The 19,942-nt window shown below is 36.7% G+C and overlaps 1 protein-coding gene across 1 annotated transcript; it reads right to left on the reverse strand.

Annotated features, from left to right (window-relative positions):
- Positions 1-15,153: 15,153 nt before the first annotated feature.
- LOC127084482 (putative receptor protein kinase ZmPK1) lies at positions 15,154-18,073 on the reverse strand. The gene has a single exon (XM_051024940.1). It carries the CDS (start codon positions 17,831-17,833, stop codon positions 15,356-15,358), a length of 2,478 nt encoding a protein of 825 aa, XP_050880897.1. The 5' UTR covers positions 17,834-18,073; the 3' UTR covers positions 15,154-15,355.
- Between the last annotated feature and the right edge of the window lie 1,869 nt (positions 18,074-19,942).

Genomic DNA, 19,942 nt, shown 5'->3' on the forward strand with positions numbered 1-19,942 from the left:
AATACTCCAGGCGCATTAGTCACACCAAAAGGCATTACAGAATACTCATAATGTCCATACCTCGTTCTGAAAGCAGTCTTCTGAATATCCTCAGTTTTCACACGTATCTGATGATACCCAGATCTCAAATCTATCTTGCTGAACACACTCGCACCAACCAACTGATCCATCAAATCATCAATCCTCGGCAAAGGATACCGATTCTTGATCGTCACTTTATTCAGTTGCCTGTAGTCCACACACAACCTCATAGTACCTTCCTTCTTCTTAACCAACAACACTGGTGCACCCCACGGTGACACACTTGGACGAATAAACTTCTTATCCAACAAATCTTCCAACTGACTTTTCAATTCAGCTAACTCAACAGCAGACATACGGTACGGAGCCATCGATATCGGTCTAGTACCAGGTACCAATTCAATCGAGAACTCAACTTCACGCTCTGGCGGTAACTCATTCACTTCTTCCGGAAACACATCAGGAAAGTCACACACCACTGCTAGATCACGAATCACCAGTTTATCTTTAGCCTCTAAAGTTGCCAACAGCATAAACAACTCTGCCCCATCTGCCACTTCCTCATTCACCTGCCTGGCTGATAGAAACAGACTCTGCCCTTCCTCAATCTCAGGAAATATCACCGTCTTATCAAAACAGTTGATATAAACTCGGTTAAACACCAACCAGTTCATACCCAAGATAACGTCAATCTGCACTAATGGAAGACACACAAGGTCTATCCCAAAATCTCTACCAAAAATATTCAAAGGACAACTCCAACAAACCGAAGTAGTAGTCACTGAACCCTTTGCAGGAGTATCAATCACCATACTTCCACGCATCTCAGATATCTCTAACTTAAGCTTCACAGCACAATCCACAGATATAAAAGAATGAGTAGCACCTGTGTCAATAATAGCTATAAGAGGAAAGCCATTAATATAACACGTACCTCTGATCAAACGATCATCTGCAGAAGTCTCAGAACCTGATAGAGCAAAAACCTTGCCTCCTGACTGATTCTCCTTCTTCGGCTTCGGACACTGGGGACTGATATGACCCAACTCTCCACAGTTGAAACAAGTTACAGTCTTCAATCGGCACTCTGTAGCCAAGTGACCACCTTTCCCACACTTGAAACACTTCATCTCAGCACTGGTACACTCATGAACACGATGTCCAGCCCGACCACATCTATAACACTTAGCAGGAGCACTAGAGTCTCCCCCACTAGGCCTCTTCATCCCACTCTGCTTCTGAAAACCTTTGCCAGCTGCATACGGTTTTCCACGATCCATCTGATTCTTACCCTTCCTATCAACCCTCTGCTGATAGCTCTCTGCTCTAGCCTTGGAATCCTGTTCAAAAATTCTGCAACAGTCAACCAAGTCAGAAAACACCCTGATCCTCTGATATCCAATAGCTTGTTTGATCTCAGGACGCAACCCGTTCTCAAACTTCACACATTTCGAAAATTCTCCAGCAGCCTCATTATAGGGAGTATAGTACTTTGACAGCTCGGTGAACTTCGCAGCATACTCAGTAACCGACCTGTTACCCTGCTTCAATTCCAAAAACTCTATCTCTTTCTTTCCTCTGACATCTTCTGGAAAATACTTTCTCAGGAACCTTTCCCTGAACACAGCCCAAGTGATCTCAGTATTCCCAGCAGATTCCGACTCAGTGCGGGTAGCAACCCACCAATCATCAGCCTCCTCTGACAGCATATGTGTACCGAACCTGACCTTCTGGTTATCAGCACACTCAGTTACTCTGAAGATCCTCTCGATCTCCTTCAACCACTTCTGAGCACCATCTGGATCGTATGCTCCCTTGAACATTGGAGGATTGTTCTTCTGGAACTCACTCAGTTGACGAGCAGCTCCCATTCCTACAACATTTGGATTCCCTCCAAGTACTCCAGCCAGCATACCCAGAGCCTCAGCAATCGCAGCATCATCTCTACCTCTTCCAGCCATCTCTATTCTGAAAACCCAACAAACTAAAACAATAAGTACTGATAGGGTTACACAACACCTATCCCGTACAGGGAAAACAGAATAATTACGACTCGACACGACCAACTAGGCTCTGATACCACTAATGTAACACCCTTCTAAATACCCCAGAATATTTAATTAAAAATATTAACATATGACAATCAGAGTAATTATGCCCCGAAGGGTGTCACACAATATTCATCAATTCATCCTGTCATGCTCATTTATTTAATTCAAAATATAAAGTATCTGCATAATACGCAGCGGATAGAATCAATTCAATTATTCCAAACATGTAACCTATTACATGCAAAATGGTTCACAACCAATCAATAAAATATTCAAACATCCCATCCCGATGTTACATCTATCAGAGCATGACCCCCTAGGAGACTACACTAGACTCCAATCCTTAGCTTCTACTCAACTCACTGCTCGTTACCTGAAAAAGAGTTGTAAGGGTGAGTTCCTCAATCAATATAATAGGCATTATACAACATTATGTAATGTTAAGTAAATAACGCATCAAATCACCCTAACCAGACTACACACTCAATAACGGCAGTATCAACTCCAACATTATACTCAACAATAATATATATCATATGTAAAATTCTCAAACCATATTCAACACCAACAACACAACACAACGATTTACTCACTAATTCCTCACAATGGGAATTAGCTACAGCCCCACAGGCTATGCCATGCATTCATTATGCAATGAGACTCCATGAAATGCGGTACCGACTATCCTCGAACATATAGTTCAAGCTCACCGATCCCTCCAGATACGGCTACTGAGCTCACTAGTCCCACTCATTGAGATCTAATGACTCACTCACTAATTCCTCACTATGGGAATTAGCTACAGCCCCAAAGGCTAGACTATGCACACTACTCATCTAGTATGCAAACATCAACAACAACTCCACCATGTTTTACTCACTAATTCCTCACAATGGGAATTAGCTACAGCCCCAAAGGCTAGACTATGCACACTACTCATCTAGTATGCAAACATCAACAACAACTCCACCATGTTTTACTCACTAATTCCTCACAATGGGAATTAGCTACAGCCCCACAGGCTATGCCATGCATGCTAATCATCTAGCAATGCAACAACAACAACAATTCAAGAATAGACACATGCTCACACTCTAAGCCATAAAACAGTCTATTCACAATACATACATAACTGATACATCCACAGCAGTATGCACACCATCGCATATCATCAACACAGTTATCACGAAAACATATCATATCATGCCATAAAATCAATCATCGCATTAACACACCCTACTAATACCTATGCCACTCAAAACAACGGGAAATGATCCCTATTACATTGGTCCTCAGCTAAGTCACATCACTCAGCCTGAACAGCCAAAAACTGCACCACCACAGCACAGAATTTACCATCCAAAATCAACTTCTGTACAGCCCAGTTCGCGCCGCGCAGCAGGGTTCGCGCCGCGAACGGTGCGTCACAGAACCCTTCTGGAATTGCCAGTTCGCGCCGCGAACGGGGCTTCGCGCCGCGAATCGCGCGCGAACAGAACCCTCTGCTACAGCAACCAGATTTCCAGATCTGAACTGGTTTTCTCTATTACGAAACCTATCCGATCCAACCTTCTACAGTCCAATTTACACCAAATAATCGTCCATATTCTCAACACAATTCGTATCTTATTCGATTACACAAAATCTAACACTTTTACATCTAATCCCTACGAATTTTTTCTCAATTATACCCCAATTTCGTTCGTCCACAAAAGTTCACAAATTCATCACAATCATCCAATTCAGAGGTAATTCAATGGTATATACTACCCATGACATATCATTACATAATACCCTTTAACCGATGATAAACCCCCCTTACCTGAGTTAATCCGGCAAATTCTGCAGCTTCAAGCTTTTCCTCTTCTCTTGCTCTGCCTTTTGCCCTTTCTCTCTTTCAGCCGCTTCTCTTTTCCTTTTCACGTGAAAACCCTTTTTCCCAAAATTGGGACTTTTTATTCCAACTTATATATTCCAATAAATAATTATTCCAATAATTATTATTCCAAAATAATAATAATAATAATCCAAAATTCCAATTATTCAATTAAATTAATAAATAAAATATTAATTTAAGTTAAATAATTATCTTATTTTAATTGGGGTGTTACAGATTGTGCCGGCAAGGTCTCCATTTTAGAAACCGTCCCAGGTGAATACAAATGTAGTGCAGCCAGGTAGCGCGAAAGTTGTTTGTATGATTCCTCCCAATTACCGTATACCAGTTCAATTGCCTTGGTTTTCGCTAACCAAGCCTTTCTGTACGACAGTGTATATTTGAAAACAGCAACACAATGGGAGATAATAGTTTTGACCTTGAGTGACGGGTCAGCTTCAACAAGAGGTATTATGGAATGGCAGATCATATCATGGCTAAGTTTGCGATGATCCTGTGCCATGTTTGTGTTGACGCAAGTGTGAGCTTGAGAAATGGACCCTATCACCCACGCATTATGTTTCTTCTTGTACGATGCCATCAACCTATACCCACACTCTGGGTTTTTGCATAAAATAACGTATCTTTCCGGGTTTGATTTGTTAACATCATAGTCAACACAGTTTTTCAAGTGCCAGTTTTTTATTGCTAACAGACACTCTTCCTTGGTCCGAAATTGGTCACCCTTCTTTAACTCCTCATCAGACCTCATATATGGGTTGTAGAACATATCTGACGAGGGCTTATCCTCGCCCAAGTTAAGGGTTGTAAAGTGTGCAGGCGATGAGTAGCGTTGCGCTATAGGTATTTGTACTTGGTCTTCGTCTTCGGAATCACGGTTCACCAAGTCATCAACCACGTCTTCTGCATCATCAACCACATCGTCTTCAACGGGATGTTCAACATCTTGTTCATCATCAACCACATGATCAATAACCCGTGACTGAATATTCTGAGTTGGTTGAAATTGTTCCAAGATAATGTACAACATTATATAATCGTAACCAGAATACTCATGGTTACGAAACATGTATTGTGCCTCCATGTCATTTTGAATCAATGACTTATAAAACCTGACTGAGTTATTTTCAGAAAAAAAAGGTTGTTGATAAAAAATTTGGGACACAGGTTGTCTAAGTTTAGACTCAATCTTTTTTTTCAGATAAGAGAAGTCAGCTCCTCTATTTAGACAAAAACGAGTGCAATCGGTGTTTCTAAATAGGAAGCCAGACATATCACATTCATAAGTCTCACCATTCACGTGAGCTTTGATTTTGTATTGTGATGAAGATGCCATGATATGTGAAGATATGTGTGAAATATGTGAAGATTTTGTGAATACCTGTGTGAAAATTTGTGTGAATACTTATACTCACGCATGCCTACATACACAGATTCAATTATGATGCATGCGTTAGACGTGTCACATTTTTGCATGCAACACATCCACCAAGCCTTACCCTAGACAAGACAAGTGCAACCTAACCTGTACCAATGCATGCTAACCTATCCACATAGCCTGCAAGATTCTCACGCATGCCTATCCATCAAAGTCATATCCACCTAGCCTGCAAGATTCTCACGCATGCCTACATACACAGATTCAATTGTGATGCATGCGTTAGACGTGTCAGATTTTTGCATGCAACACATCCACCAAGCCTTCCCCTAGACAAGACAAGTGCAACCTAACCTGTACCAATGCATGCTAACCTATCCACCTAGCCTGCAAGATTCTCACGCATGCCTATCCATCAAAGTCATATCCACCTAGTCTGCAAGATTCTCACGCATGCCTATCCAGCTCCACCTAGCCTGCAAGATTCTCAGACAAGACAAGACTTTAATGTATTCGCCACCTAGAGTGGCGGGTTCATGTCTTATCCTGACCTACTGATGCATGCAGTAGACGTGTCAAAATTATTACATGCATGTAACTCCACCTAGCCTGCAAGATTCTCAGACAAGACAAGACTTCAATGTATTCGCCACCTAGAGTGGCGAGTTCATGTCTTATCATGATCTACTGATGCATGCAGTAGACGTGTCTTATGTGAAGACATGCATGCAGCTCCATCTAGCCTACAAGATTCTCAGCCAACTTTGCATGCGTTACTCCTTCCCAAATTTTTGCATGCGTTACACGTGTCCATTTTTTTTACATATTCATACTATTTGAATACGGTTATAAATAGCAGGTCATTCTTGAAAATTTTCACCATCCACTAACACTTTTTTTCAGAGAACACCGGCGGAACTTTTCATCAACAAACCTACGTTCTACATTGCAATCATGTCTCTTCTTACCATGGGCCAAGAACACAGAGGCACTAGGGCGAACATTGCCTCATTCGTAAGTTTTTCTTGAACATTGCCTCTTTCGTATGTTTATAGTTTATTTTTTAAAACTCCAATCTAATGATTGTTTATATTGTATGTTTTTAAAGGATCCCAAGAAATTTCGTCAATGTTCACACCCTATGGCTTATCCAGACCCATGGTGCGTACCTTACATAGAGCGTGCGGGGTTCGGTCATGTTATGCATGTGGTAAATGCCACAATTGATGTGAAATTTATTCTTGCTTTGTGTGAATGTTGGAGACCAGAGACACACACTTTTCACCTACCAACTGGTGAATGTACCATCACACTAGAGGACGTGTACATGCTTTTGGGTCTTCGAATAAATGGTAAGCCTGTGACTGGAAATGTTTAACAGCCCAACGAACTATGTGTTCAAATGTTGGGCGTAGATCTGGTCGAGGGTGAGGGATCTGCGAAAGCAAGGGGCCAGGGTATTAAACTATCGAGCCTCCAATTCTACCACGACGCTATAATTTTGACTGAGGATTCGTCCGAACAAGAAAAAATAATAAAAACAAGGTTTTACATTATGTTATTATTTGGGAACTTGCTATTTCCCGAAGGCACGGGAAATAGCATAAACTTTATGTACTTGAGTTTGCTCGAGGACATAGATAGAATAAGCACGTATAGTTGGGGTTCTGCTGTATTGGCTTTCCTATATAACTCTTTGTGTAAAAATGCACAAAATGACCACTGTACATTTTCTGGATGTGCTTTTTTGCTCCAAATATGGGGGTGGTGGAGATTGCCGAGGCTAGCCCCCGAAAATCCTAATGTCTACTCCTTCCCCTACGCAACTAGGTAAATTTATGATGTTATTTCATTTTATATATTTATTCTATAAATATTTGTAAATAATATTATTTATCTTTTTTTGTTTAGGTTCATTGCAACCGGACTAGATTACAGTCTTACCCCGAAAAATAAAATAATATTTTATCATCAACTCTTGGATCGTCTCCGAGCACAAGATGTATTACCACTAAATCATTCATCTTCTAACTAATTTATTAATATCAAGCATTCTCAATAAATAACATATTTATTTTTTTCTTTGCAGTTTATGTGGAGACCATATTTGGGATTGGAACATCAACCCAACCCCGAAGATGCAGCTGTTTGGACAGCAAAAACGACTATCATGCGGTTCACCACTGTGGAGATGCACCAAAGTGACCGTGTCAAACTGCAATTCGGAATGCATCAAGAAATCCCAGGCCCCCAATGTCTTTGGAACCTTGGCATCTTAAAAAAGTCAGCCACCAGTGGTATGCCCAAAATTGGAAGGCATTTGCAAAGGAGTTCCGTAAAATGTGGAAAGAGCGTGCCCACTATGTTCTACAATTTCCGGTGGCGCCCAACGAAATGAAGCCGACAAGGGAATATGTGGATTGGTATAGAGCAAATACAAATCCAGAAATGATTGTGTCTGACCCGTTCTATTTGGACAATCCCCGAATGCAACAACCATATTTCCAATAACAACAACCACCACAATATTCCCAACAACAACAACCACCACAATATTACCAACAACAACAACCACCACCATATTACCAACAACAACCACCACCACCACCATCGTATTACCAACAACAAACACCACCACCGTATTACCAACAACAACCACCACAACACATGTCCACCCCCCAACCAAATCAACACTACATACCACAAACTCAACCCCAATATCATGAAGATTACCAACACCAACCTCAACATTCCCACCACCATCAACAGTCCCAACACCTACCACAAACTCAATCCCCCCACCAACACCAATCCTAACACTTCCATCACGACGATGTCCCGGGCTCTTCCAGTCCTCCACTTAGCCCCGACACAGGTATACAAGAGGATTACCAACAAGACTACTACACACCACAACAGACATTGTTCTTTAGCCAACCCGATTCAACCCTGAACTACCAAAGGCCACATTTCGAGGGCGCATCCAACAGGAGTCAGTTTGTCCCACCGAGACAAAGCTTTGAGGGCGCAGAGGGCACCCGCCTTTCCTACAGCATTGAAGGAACTTCGACCCAACCACAACGGCAAAGGGCAAGGGGACGCGTTAGGACTAGGGATGGGAATAGGGAAGCACCACCACCACGTGAGCCGTCTAGACGAGTAGTTAGACCTCCCCCGTGTGGATCGTACCAGGGACCGCATAATATGTAAAAAATCCCAAATTAATAATGCATTTTAATTAAACTTTATAATATTTGTCTTGTGTATTATTTTAATATAAATATATTGTGTTTATTAATATAAATTAATATATATATTTATATATATATCTTGTGTATTTTACAAATATATACATAATATTATTTATTTATATGTATATAAATTAATATATTTTAATAATTTATTTACAAGATATATATATATATATATATATATATATATATATATATATATATATATATATATATATTAATATAAATTAATATAATTTATAATAAATATAAATCAATAAATTTAAAATAAGTTAAAAAAGATTTAAAAAAATAATTAAAAATATATTTAAAAAAAGCAAAAAAAAAAATTAAAAAATAGGTGTAGGCGCCACTCCTAGTGGCGACTTGCCCTCCAATTAAGGGTAGACGCCATCTAGGGTGGCGCCCATGTGTCTTTAGGGCATAAAAGTGCCAATTTTTATAATTTTTTTAAAATTATGATTATTTTTGAATTTTTTTATAAAAAATCTTCGTCTTTTTCCTGTTCTTTTGTTTCTTCATGCATTCTATTTGAATATAATATTTATTTATTTTATTATTTTTCTTAATTAACACATGTTTTCACTCCATTGGTGGTTAATAAATTTTGAAACAAATTTAATTTCTATTTTCTTGATGTGGTTGAGAGTTGAGGGTGCCACCCTCCTCTCAATTTATGCCTTTTGCTTTTTATTATTTATTTATTTATGTTATTTTATTTTTGTTTAACTTTTTATATTTTTAAAGTTTGAATTAAGATAGGATTTTTAGTGTTTTGTTGGGTTAGGTCTAAGTCAACTTGATATTTACACTCTGGCCCCGATCATTTCTACACTCCCTTTTTTTCTATTTTTTTATTTCTTTATTAAATAATTTATTTAGATTAGTAATTATTTTATTGATTAAAAGTCTATTTGTTTAGTTTATTATATTCTATTTAATTGTTTCTTTTAATTATTAAGTGAATTGTTTGATTTTTTAATCAATTTTCATATGCTTAGTTGATTTAATTAGGTAGTCTCTATCCATGATCATATCGCGCATGTAAATAACCATACTTACACTTTTACGTAAATTCAATTTCAAACCATTTCACCATCAACTAACTTCAACCCTTTTTCGTAATAACACGAAAGAAGAGGACCGTTGGAATCTAGCATTCCGGTGAGAACCCTCGAATATCGGTCCCGAGCCACGCATTTTGGGTTAACCGTTCATTCTTTTTTTGGGGTCCCTAAAACACTTTAATTAACTTGGACAAAATAAGAGCCGCTGGGATCAAGCATTCTGGTGTAACTCTTTGAACAATTGATTCTTATCAAGCGTTTGTTGTCCATTAAACAATTTTCTCAATTAATTTGAATGAAAAAGGACCATTGGAATCTAGTATTCTGGTGGATCCTCGAATGATTGATCCCGAGACTTAAGTCTTGTTCTTATCAAATGTTCGTCATTCACCTAAAATATATCCAACACATCAAACTTCTTTTTCTCGTCGCCGTGCGATTAATTTTCAAAACCTTTTCATAAACGAAATACATCTTGTCTTAAGATGATGCAAAGCAATGCTCCATCCACAATTGTTGAGTTGAGATAAGTGGCGTTTTCCGAATGTTGATTTGTAAATCCATTCGATGTGATGTATACGTCTGCTCCTCACCTGTTTTGGGTAAAACAATGTTTCTCGTCGATTAATACAAGATAACTTTTGCTAAAATCAACCAACAGACAAACATTTTCTACCAAGAACTACGTAAGCCTTGAATTCTCTATTGCATCTGGAGATACGTAGGAGCAGGATTGCAAAATCTTGTCAGGCTCATTAATAAAAAATTTAGGTATAGTTCCTTTCTGCCCCCTAATAATGAAAACCTTTTTAGATCCTTTCTCATTAATAAAAATTCTAAAACATTTCTCTTATCTCTTTTTCTATCCTAAATAAGTAAAAGATTAGAAACTAACATAAGCTAACTTTCAAATTGAAACTAACTAAACGGTTTCCGTTGAATACAACAGACGTGAGGGGTGCTAATACCTTCCCCTTGTGTAACCGACTCCCGAACCCTGATATTGGTTGCGATGACCATATCTTATCCTTTCGTTTAGGGGTTTTATTGATATTTTCCCTTTCCCTTTATGGGAATAAATAAAGTTTGGTGGCGACTCTGTTAAGTCCATCATGCGAGCGTGCGATTGCGCTTCGCTAAGTCGTGTTCTCATTTTTCGAGGTGCGACACCTAACAAATTTAACTAGTCAAGTTTTCTTTTTAAAAATTGATTTATTCAACTTCCGACTCATGGATTATGTTTACATAAGAATTTCTTCTCGAGTTGGGGGAGCTTTGTTGATAGACTCACATTTGAGGGGGAATGTTGAGAAAAACAAATATGAGTTGGAAGTGTTGAGAGGAAAAAACACATTAATTAGAAAAGTGGAGAATGGACATTTTATAAATGAGAGAACTCACACACCCTTAAGATTTTTGGTGAATATATGCTATGTTTTTCACAAGGTGTGTTGCTCATGAAAAAACTCCAATTAAAATGCTCTCTCATGTTTACCTACAAATTGATGACCTAAGAAATTTAACCAGCCAAGTTCGTTTTTAAAAATTGATTTAATCAACTTCCAACTCTTGAATTATGTTTACATAAGAATTTCCGCTTGAGGATTAGAAATTTTTCTTGAGTAAGAACATTGTTGATAAACTCACATTTGAGGGTAAATGTTGAGAAAAAACGTGTGAGTTGAAAGTGTCGAGAGGGGAAAGTCTCAAATTGATTAGAAAAGTGGAGAATGAACACTTTATAAGTGAAATAACTCACATACCTATCACTTTATAGGTTTTGGTAAATATGTATTATGTCTCTCAAAAGATGTGTTGTTCATAAAGAAACTATAATAAAAATATGTGTTCTCCTTGAAATATGTGTCGATACGTGTATTCCATGCCCGTCGTGCTTGCTTCAGCTCATAAAGCACTTTCTTCAATTTCAACACCTTCTTCTATTCTCCAACTTTCATTTACATGGGTGGTTGTTCAATGTAGACTTCTTATTCGATCACACCATTCAGAAATGCCGACTTGACATCCATTTGAAATATCGGCCATTTAAATTGAGTAGCTTGCGAGATGAGTAATCGAATTGTCTCCATTCTTGCAACAGGAGGAAATATCTCGTCATAGTCAATTTCTGCCTTTTTCTTGTATCCATTCGCAACAAGTCGCGCCTTATACCGTTTTATTATGCCTTGAGCATTCAAGCTTCGTTCTTCATTGATCTGGTACGTGTGCATATGCCACACTGCCGAACACTTTGAGATGAGAAGCTGTTGGTTTTTGTCTGCTCCATACCTCTTATGATGTTTGATCATCTAACTTCACATGTGGACATATATTTTGAACATAAATGGCACATTGTACGACTTCTTCCCATAATTCTTTTGACATGTTATTGCTTTTGAGCATTGAACAAACCATGTCGAGAATAGTCCAGTTCTTCCTTTCAGCCACACCGTTTTGTTGAGGAGAATATGGTGTTGTTAGAAATCTTCTTATGCCTTCCTTCTCACAATACTTCATGAAATCTGTCGAAGTATACTCACCACCTTTGTCGGATCGAACGACTTCGATATGTCTATTAGTTTCCTTCTCCATCATTATTTTTAATTTTTTGAACACTTCAAATGATTCATATTTTTCTTTCAAAAAATAAACCCAAGTCTTTTGTGAGAAATCGTCGATAAAGGAAATGAAGTACCTTTTGCCATTGAATGATTCCAGAGTGATTGGCCCACATATGTCGGTATGAATTAGTTCAAGAATATGTTTAGCTTGATATTCTGCCTTCTTTTGAAATGAGGTTCTCGTTTATTTGCTAAGAACACATTCTTCACAAAATATGCCCTCATAGTCCATGTCTGGTAGCCCGTGCACCATGTTCCTCTTTGCTAACCTTCTCAGACCAGTATGATGTAGATGACCAAAACGTAGATGCCACAATTACGCCTTGTCTTCGACATTTAATTTGCAAACATTTTTCTCGAACGTTTCTCAAATTCAGTTTGTACATTCGATTTATTTCCATTTCGACTCGAGCAATCAGATGCCCTAGCTTATCCTTCAAGTGTAGTACCCGAGCTTTTATAAGCATAAAATAACCTTTTTCCGTGAGTTGCCCCAAACTCAAAATGTTTGTCTTGAGATCTGGTACGTAATAAACATCTTGGATTGACCCAATCAAGCCATCCTTTTGTAAGTAATAAATTATACCTTTTCCTTCGACCGTCACCTTCGATGCATCTCCAAATGACACATGACCATCCTCAATCTTTTGCATCTCTTTGAATAAATATTCGTGACCACACATATGGTTGCTTGTCCCTGAGTCGAGGTACCACAAAGTGTCATTGTTGGTGTTGACTTCATTTTGAGCCATCAAGAGAAAACCCTCATTCGCTTCGGCTTCCAAAACTAGATTGGTTGTTTCTTCTACCTTCTTTTCGACTCGATAATATTTTGCAAGCGTGTCCCACTTTACCACAATTATAACATTTGTAGAAGTTGCAATCCTTCGCGTAATGACCATACTTCCAACACAGCATTCGATGTTGGAGTAGTTTGACCAACCACCTCTTCCTCGATCGCGTCCTCTTCCACACCAATTTGGTTGATTCGACTGTCCCTTCTCTTTATTATACCCTTCAAGACTGCTGCCTTGACCACTTCGACCATTTTCACAACCTCCATGACCACGTCCTTTACCTCGAAAATTTTGAGAATAGAGTACCTTTTCGTCTTTGATTGACTCCTTGGTTTGAAGTGTTTCCTTGAGTGTTTCCTCTTTCTTTTTCATCTTACGTTGTTCGTGTGCTTCGAGAGAACCAGCGGGCTCTTCGTATGTGAGCGTCGAGGGGTCCTTCGAGTCTTCCTATCGCACACACAATATTCTCAAAATTGTTGGTTAATGATCTTAGAATCTTTTCGACAACTCGTGCATCAGTTACCGTTTCTCCATTTCGAGTGAGCTGGTTCACCACTACTTGTACACGCGTGATGTAGTCAGATACAATTTCTGACTCTTTCATCTTCATCCTCTCCAATTCTCCACGAAGAGTTTGGAGACGTACTTGTTTGACTCGGTCTGCTCCTTTGAACACTTTTTCTAACATGTCCCATGCTTCTTTCGACGTAGTCGAACCAAATTTTTTTCCGAAGCCTGATTCGTCAACGGCTCGGAACAACATGTATATTGTCGTCTTATCCTTCAATCGCGTCTCTTTCGACGCTTTGCTTTGAGCCGCCGTATATGCCGTAGTGTCTGTTGGTTCTTCAAAACCGTCTTTGATCACCTCCCACACATCTAGAGATCTAAGAAGAGTTTTCATTTGAATACTCCAGTTTTCGTAGTTTGACTTTGTTAGTCGTGGTAGGGGCATTTGACTCATCACGTTCGCCATTAGCTCTGATGTCAATTTGTTAACACAAATACTACTTTGTATATTGCTCTCTTGCTTCTTCTTATTGAAATGAGAATACAACCAAGTCTTTATATAGACCCAAAATAATGTTATTCTAGGAATTAAAATGCAACTAAGTTCTATTAATAGATCACTAATCTCTTGACCTTTCCACTACAATAACTCTTCATCTTTCCACTAACTTCTAAATTAAAACTCACTTAAAATGACATTTAAAATTTATTCAACAATTATAACTTTTGTTAATAATATTACTTAAAATTATATATACTACATGATTTGTCGCACAACACGCTGCTCTACATCTAATTTCATGATCAAAATAAAACATATAAAGCTCTAATCCTCTTTTTCATATATTTTTCCCCACCAAAGCTTAAGCCTATATAGAAACCCATCTCTGAGAGAGAAGATTGATGATGAGGATGATAATTTCTTCTTCTTTTTCCAACTTTTCTTTTTTCCTCTTCTTTTTCTTTTCTTCTTTCCTTTATATATATATATATATATATATATATATATATATATATATATATAAATAAAAGAGATATTAAAGAGAAATATCTTAAAAAAAAATTTTGTCCTCTAGTAACAATTTATCATTTAATGCTTTAACATTGTTATAAAAAATGTTCTTTCTTTTACCCATAAAATCCATCGAATTGAGTAAGACTTAATCCCTTATGAATTAATTAATTACTCTATCAATCTTGATTGACAATAATCGACAACAAATAAAGCATTTAGGAATTCAATCTATCTAAACTAATAAAAAACATGTCACTTTAGAGGATAGGTAATATTACACTTTTCATGAGAACAACAAGAAGAAAAAGACCCGGCAAATAGTAATAATGAAACACTCAAACTCCCTTCCAATTTTTCTTTTTTAGAAAAAAAATTATAAAATGCGAACAGTACAGACACATGAACAATGGTTTTGATGAATAGTGTCGGCACATGATCAATCTCGCTAATGAACAATATTTTTAGGATGCATATTGTTTTGAATTTCAAACGGCCCCCATGATGCCGAATACAAAATAAACCATAACGACGGCTAAAACTCGTGAGAGCCTGTAACAAAGTATTTCATATATTTCCAAGATGTGATTTACAATAGGAAAATAAACTAATTTAAATAAAAATAATGTAAACCTAATGAACCTTGTATTAGTAAAATATTTCTAATAGAAACATTAGAAGTACAACTATAGAGTAATTGATAACCATGATATATGGTTAATTATTATGCATACAATCAACAACATACGCTCATGAGTCATGACTTAGAAGTCTCTCAACAACTTGACTCATGGTGGGTCTAACATCTTTATCTTCTCCTACGCAATCCAAAGCAACATTTGCCAAAGTCTCCATTTTCTCAACATCATAACTTGATTCCATTGTAGGGTCAACAATTTGTTCTACCCAACAACCAACTTCTGATCCTTTTCTCTTTTTTTCCCTAACCCATGTTACCAACCTCTCATGACACAGCTCTTCTTTGATTTGTATACCTGTTATTGGACTCTTTCCGGTAATCATCTCCAACACCACAACTCCATAGCTATAAACATCAACCTTAGAAGTGATTTGCAAGTTGAAAACCCATTCAGGCGCCATGTAACCTCTTGTCCCTCTTATCCTTGAGAATTTTGAATCATCAAGGTCACCCCTATTCAATAGCTTAGACAACCCAAAATCTGCTACTTTGGGTTGGTAATCAGAGTCAATAAGTATGTTTTGTGGCTTTATATCACAATGCAAAATCCACTCCAAACATTTTTCATGTAAATAAGCAAGACCCTTTGCAGTTCCTATAGCTATGTTATACCTTTTACCCCAATCAAGTTTATTTGATGAGAGATTATCAGCTAAAGTACCCTTTTCCATGTACTCATAAACCAACAACCTATGCTTTCCCTCTGCACAATAACCCCACATTTCAATCAAGTTCATGTGGTTAAGCCTTCCAATGATGCTAACTTCAGCAAGAAACTCCCTCTCACTCTCTCCTTGATTTGCTTCATGCAGACGCTTTATTGCAGCGACTCGATTATCGGATAAAACACCCTTATACACAGATCCGCCAGCACCTCTACCAATCTCTTGACTAAAATCTTCTGTAGCTTGTTTCAATTCAGAGTAACTGAATTTCCTAAACCCTCCAGCTGCTAAAACATACACGTTATTATGTTCGCCACAATCTTTGCTACCCCTAAACAAGAAAAAGCACACCAGAAAAAATCCCAAGAGTTCAACTCCTCCTAAACCACTAGCAAACCAAAGCATGAACTTCAAAGAACCATTTTCTTTCTCTTTTATGTATCCTCTCTCAAGCTTTACCACTCTGATCCTTGAACAATTCATTCCCATCCTATTTTGTTGATACTTAATCCCATGGACAAAATGACTACTTTTTGGCAATTTCAAGTAGAATAAGGCTTCAAAATTCTGTGAACGATGGCCGTTAAGTAACTGAATCTTGGGAAAACACAAATAATAACCACCCTTTTCAGCTGTAAAGAGAAAAGTATACTGAAATCCAGCACAACTACGCAAGTGTGAACACAGATCCTCGCATTCTTTGTAAGTTTTATTCTCATAAAAGCCATAATCATATCCATAAAAATCTACATGAGGTAAAGGCAAAAACCTTAACTCATGATGAGTCTTATTACTGCATGAAAGTGTAAAATTGGGTCTGCAACCTTGAGAGCTATCTTGATCATCAATCCAAACATAAGCAGGTAAACAAGAACACTTTCTACCATTCATTGGATCATTACTACAAGTACTATTCGGTCCACAAATCCCATGAATGAAACATGGCCGTTGCTTAAATTGGCCGGAAACAAACCAACTTTGTTTCTCATCTTTTCTGCTATAAATGCGAACGTTACCATCATGGTCAAGTGTAAGTCTACGTTGCAACAATGTTCCATAATCAGAAGTAATGAAAATGAAATTATCAGAAGAACTAAAGTTACCAAATGAATCCAAAGAAGCGATTCTGCTACTGTTGTAAGTTGATCTGCTACCACTACCAGCAGCACCGTTGCTTGTAGCCCAAGGATCTGGCCAAAAGACGCTTGAAACTCTTGGACCTTCATAAAGAAGGCGAAGAATGTTGTCATTGTCGAAGAAGAGTTTGTAGAAACCAGATGAGTGATTATTTTCGCTTCTTGATGAAACGAGGCAGGTGAATCTCGTTAGAGTTTGGTCTGGTAGAAGTGTATCCGTTGGAGAATCGAAGCTTTGCCATAAAATATTATTGCTGGAACAGTTTGTGTCTGTGTTTAGTTCTTGAAGAACGAGGTTACCGGTGTCATGTAAGAGTAATTGGAGTGGTTTTGATGAGGCGGTATCTGTAGACCAAACATTGGATTGAGCTGCATCGGTTAAGACGAGGTTGCCGGTTTTGAGAATAGAAAGTGTTGAGCGTTTTCCATTGACGGGTTGGTTGCGATTTGCCATCCAAACAACTGTGGCGCTGTTGTTATTGCTATTAAGGTGTTTCTGTGTTTGGGTGAACCATATTGCGAAGGAATATGCATTTTCACCTACGGGGTAGAAGCCTGCAGTGAAAGTGTTGTTCGGTGAGAGTATGAAGTTTTGTTCAGGGTTTTCTACTGAGAGGGAGAATGAAGAGGAGTGGTGGAAATGGAAGAGGATGATGAGGAGTATGATGAAGATTTGTGATGGTAAAGAAGACATTGTTGGTAGCTTGAGGGAAGAAGATCGGTGCATAATACTATTGACTTGATTTTGGTGATAATGTTGGATAAATAATTAGAGTGGGTCCTAATAGTACTTTTGAGTGTTTGAATGTGTGGTACAGAAACATGGGAAAACAAAATTAGACCCCAACGTCATGCAATGTTTCTAAATACACGATATCATTAATGACTCAGAAAAAGAAAGGACTTGGCAATACTGCATTTTCCCTTCTCTTTCATGGCTGAATTAAGAGAGAAGGAAAATACCGTTATCAGCTGAAAACACTACAATGAGAAGCGACTTTTTTACTTTCTCTATTTTGATTTTTTATTCCCTGTATATCCTATTTTAAAATTAAATTCTTAAATAATTCCATTTTATAGCCAACGTATGAGTTGCAGAAGATATTTTTTTTAGTGTGGAGGTTGACCGAGTTATTGAAGGAACTTTTTATTATTTATTATTTATGAATATAGACATTAATTTTATTCTTTAACCACAAATATGTATCTTGTATATAGTATTTATAATATTATAATTATAATCATTTTTATTTAAAAAATAGAAAAAAAGTTAAATTAACTAATTACATTAGTGAAAAATAATTTTTTCATATATCAAAAATATACTCTTTAACATCTATCTTAACCACACATTTTCAGAAAAATAATGTTTAAACAATAAAGTATGATAAATTATAATTGATTTATAATAATAATTATTTTAATTTGACAATATTATAAAGTATTAAATTGAATTATATACTTGGAAGATATATTTTAATTTGACAATAATGTTTAACCCAATTGTGATCCATCGTTTGAAATCATAGATAGATATTGCAATTTTATAATAGTACCGGAAAGTGATGTTTTAAAGATATGTTTTCATTACTAGTATCCATTATTTATTACAATTATTTATATTTTTAATTAATATAATTATTTATATCGTTAATTATAATAATGGAAAATTCTTAGCGGTTTTAGTATTAATAATAAATGCTTTTCAAATATCACTTTTATAATTATAATTTTATTTGAAAAATATTTATTATTAATACTAAAAATTAATCAATAACATCACTTGAATATCATGAAAAATCAATAACATTGGTGTAGACTTGAAAAACATTTATTAATAATAAATATATTTAAATAAAAAAAAATCGTTTCTTCAATAGCTCGACCAACCATTGACCGAGTCCACACTACATGAAAATATCTTCACCAACTCGTCCATCCATGGGACGAGTAGATACTAAAAAAAAGGGACATTCTGGGAATTTAATTTCAAAGTAGGGTATATAAGGAATAAAAAACCAAAAAAGGGGCAAGACAGTAAAAAAGTCATGAGAAGCATGATCAAGTTTATATTGGACTCCCATAAAATCACATAAAATTAGAAGCTTCAAAAGTTTATTGGATAATAATTGAATTTAAAAATTGATGGACTCATACTTGATAAAGATTGTTGATATATTAAATATGAGTATGAATCTATGAAAAAGTAGATATTAAACAATTTATAAAAGAGAGGATCCATAAGTCAAATGCGTTTTGGATTAATATATAATGTTCAACTCATTTTATGTGATTGCTCAAAGTTCAATGTGATGACCCTCTCACTAGTAGGACTCATTAATAGTATAAGATTCAATGATTCAACTAAAGGACCGACTCGCTGTATCGAAGGTCTTCCTAATAAGGTGACAGTCAAACAATGTGTTAAGTTGAAGTGTCTGTGACTAGGGGTGGGAATAGGTTGGGTCGAGTTAGACTTTGTCAAGCCTAAGTTTGATCTGTTAAAATTTTCAAAGCTTAAGTCTGACCTATGATCTGTCATAGGCTTTTTTTTAGGTTTGAGTCTGGCCTTTTCGAAGGTCTGATTAGTCTGTTAACCTATTTCCTTTAAACATATATAAATTAGCAATTCAATTAATGTTTATATAAATAAAAAAACTAAAAATAATGATACTAAAAGTTTGTTTGCATTCAATCATCTTAATTTACTTAGTAGTATAAGTTTGGAGAATATTTGCTTAGGAAAAGTTATGAAAACAACTTATAACATTTTTCATAAGGAGTTTTTATCCTATTTTCACAAGTTTTTAAAGATAATTAAATTTAATTAGTATAA

This window comes from Lathyrus oleraceus, chromosome 5 (genome assembly GCF_024323335.1).
Source record: "Lathyrus oleraceus cultivar Zhongwan6 chromosome 5, CAAS_Psat_ZW6_1.0, whole genome shotgun sequence".
Taxonomy (NCBI): Eukaryota; Viridiplantae; Streptophyta; class Magnoliopsida; order Fabales; family Fabaceae; genus Lathyrus; species Lathyrus oleraceus.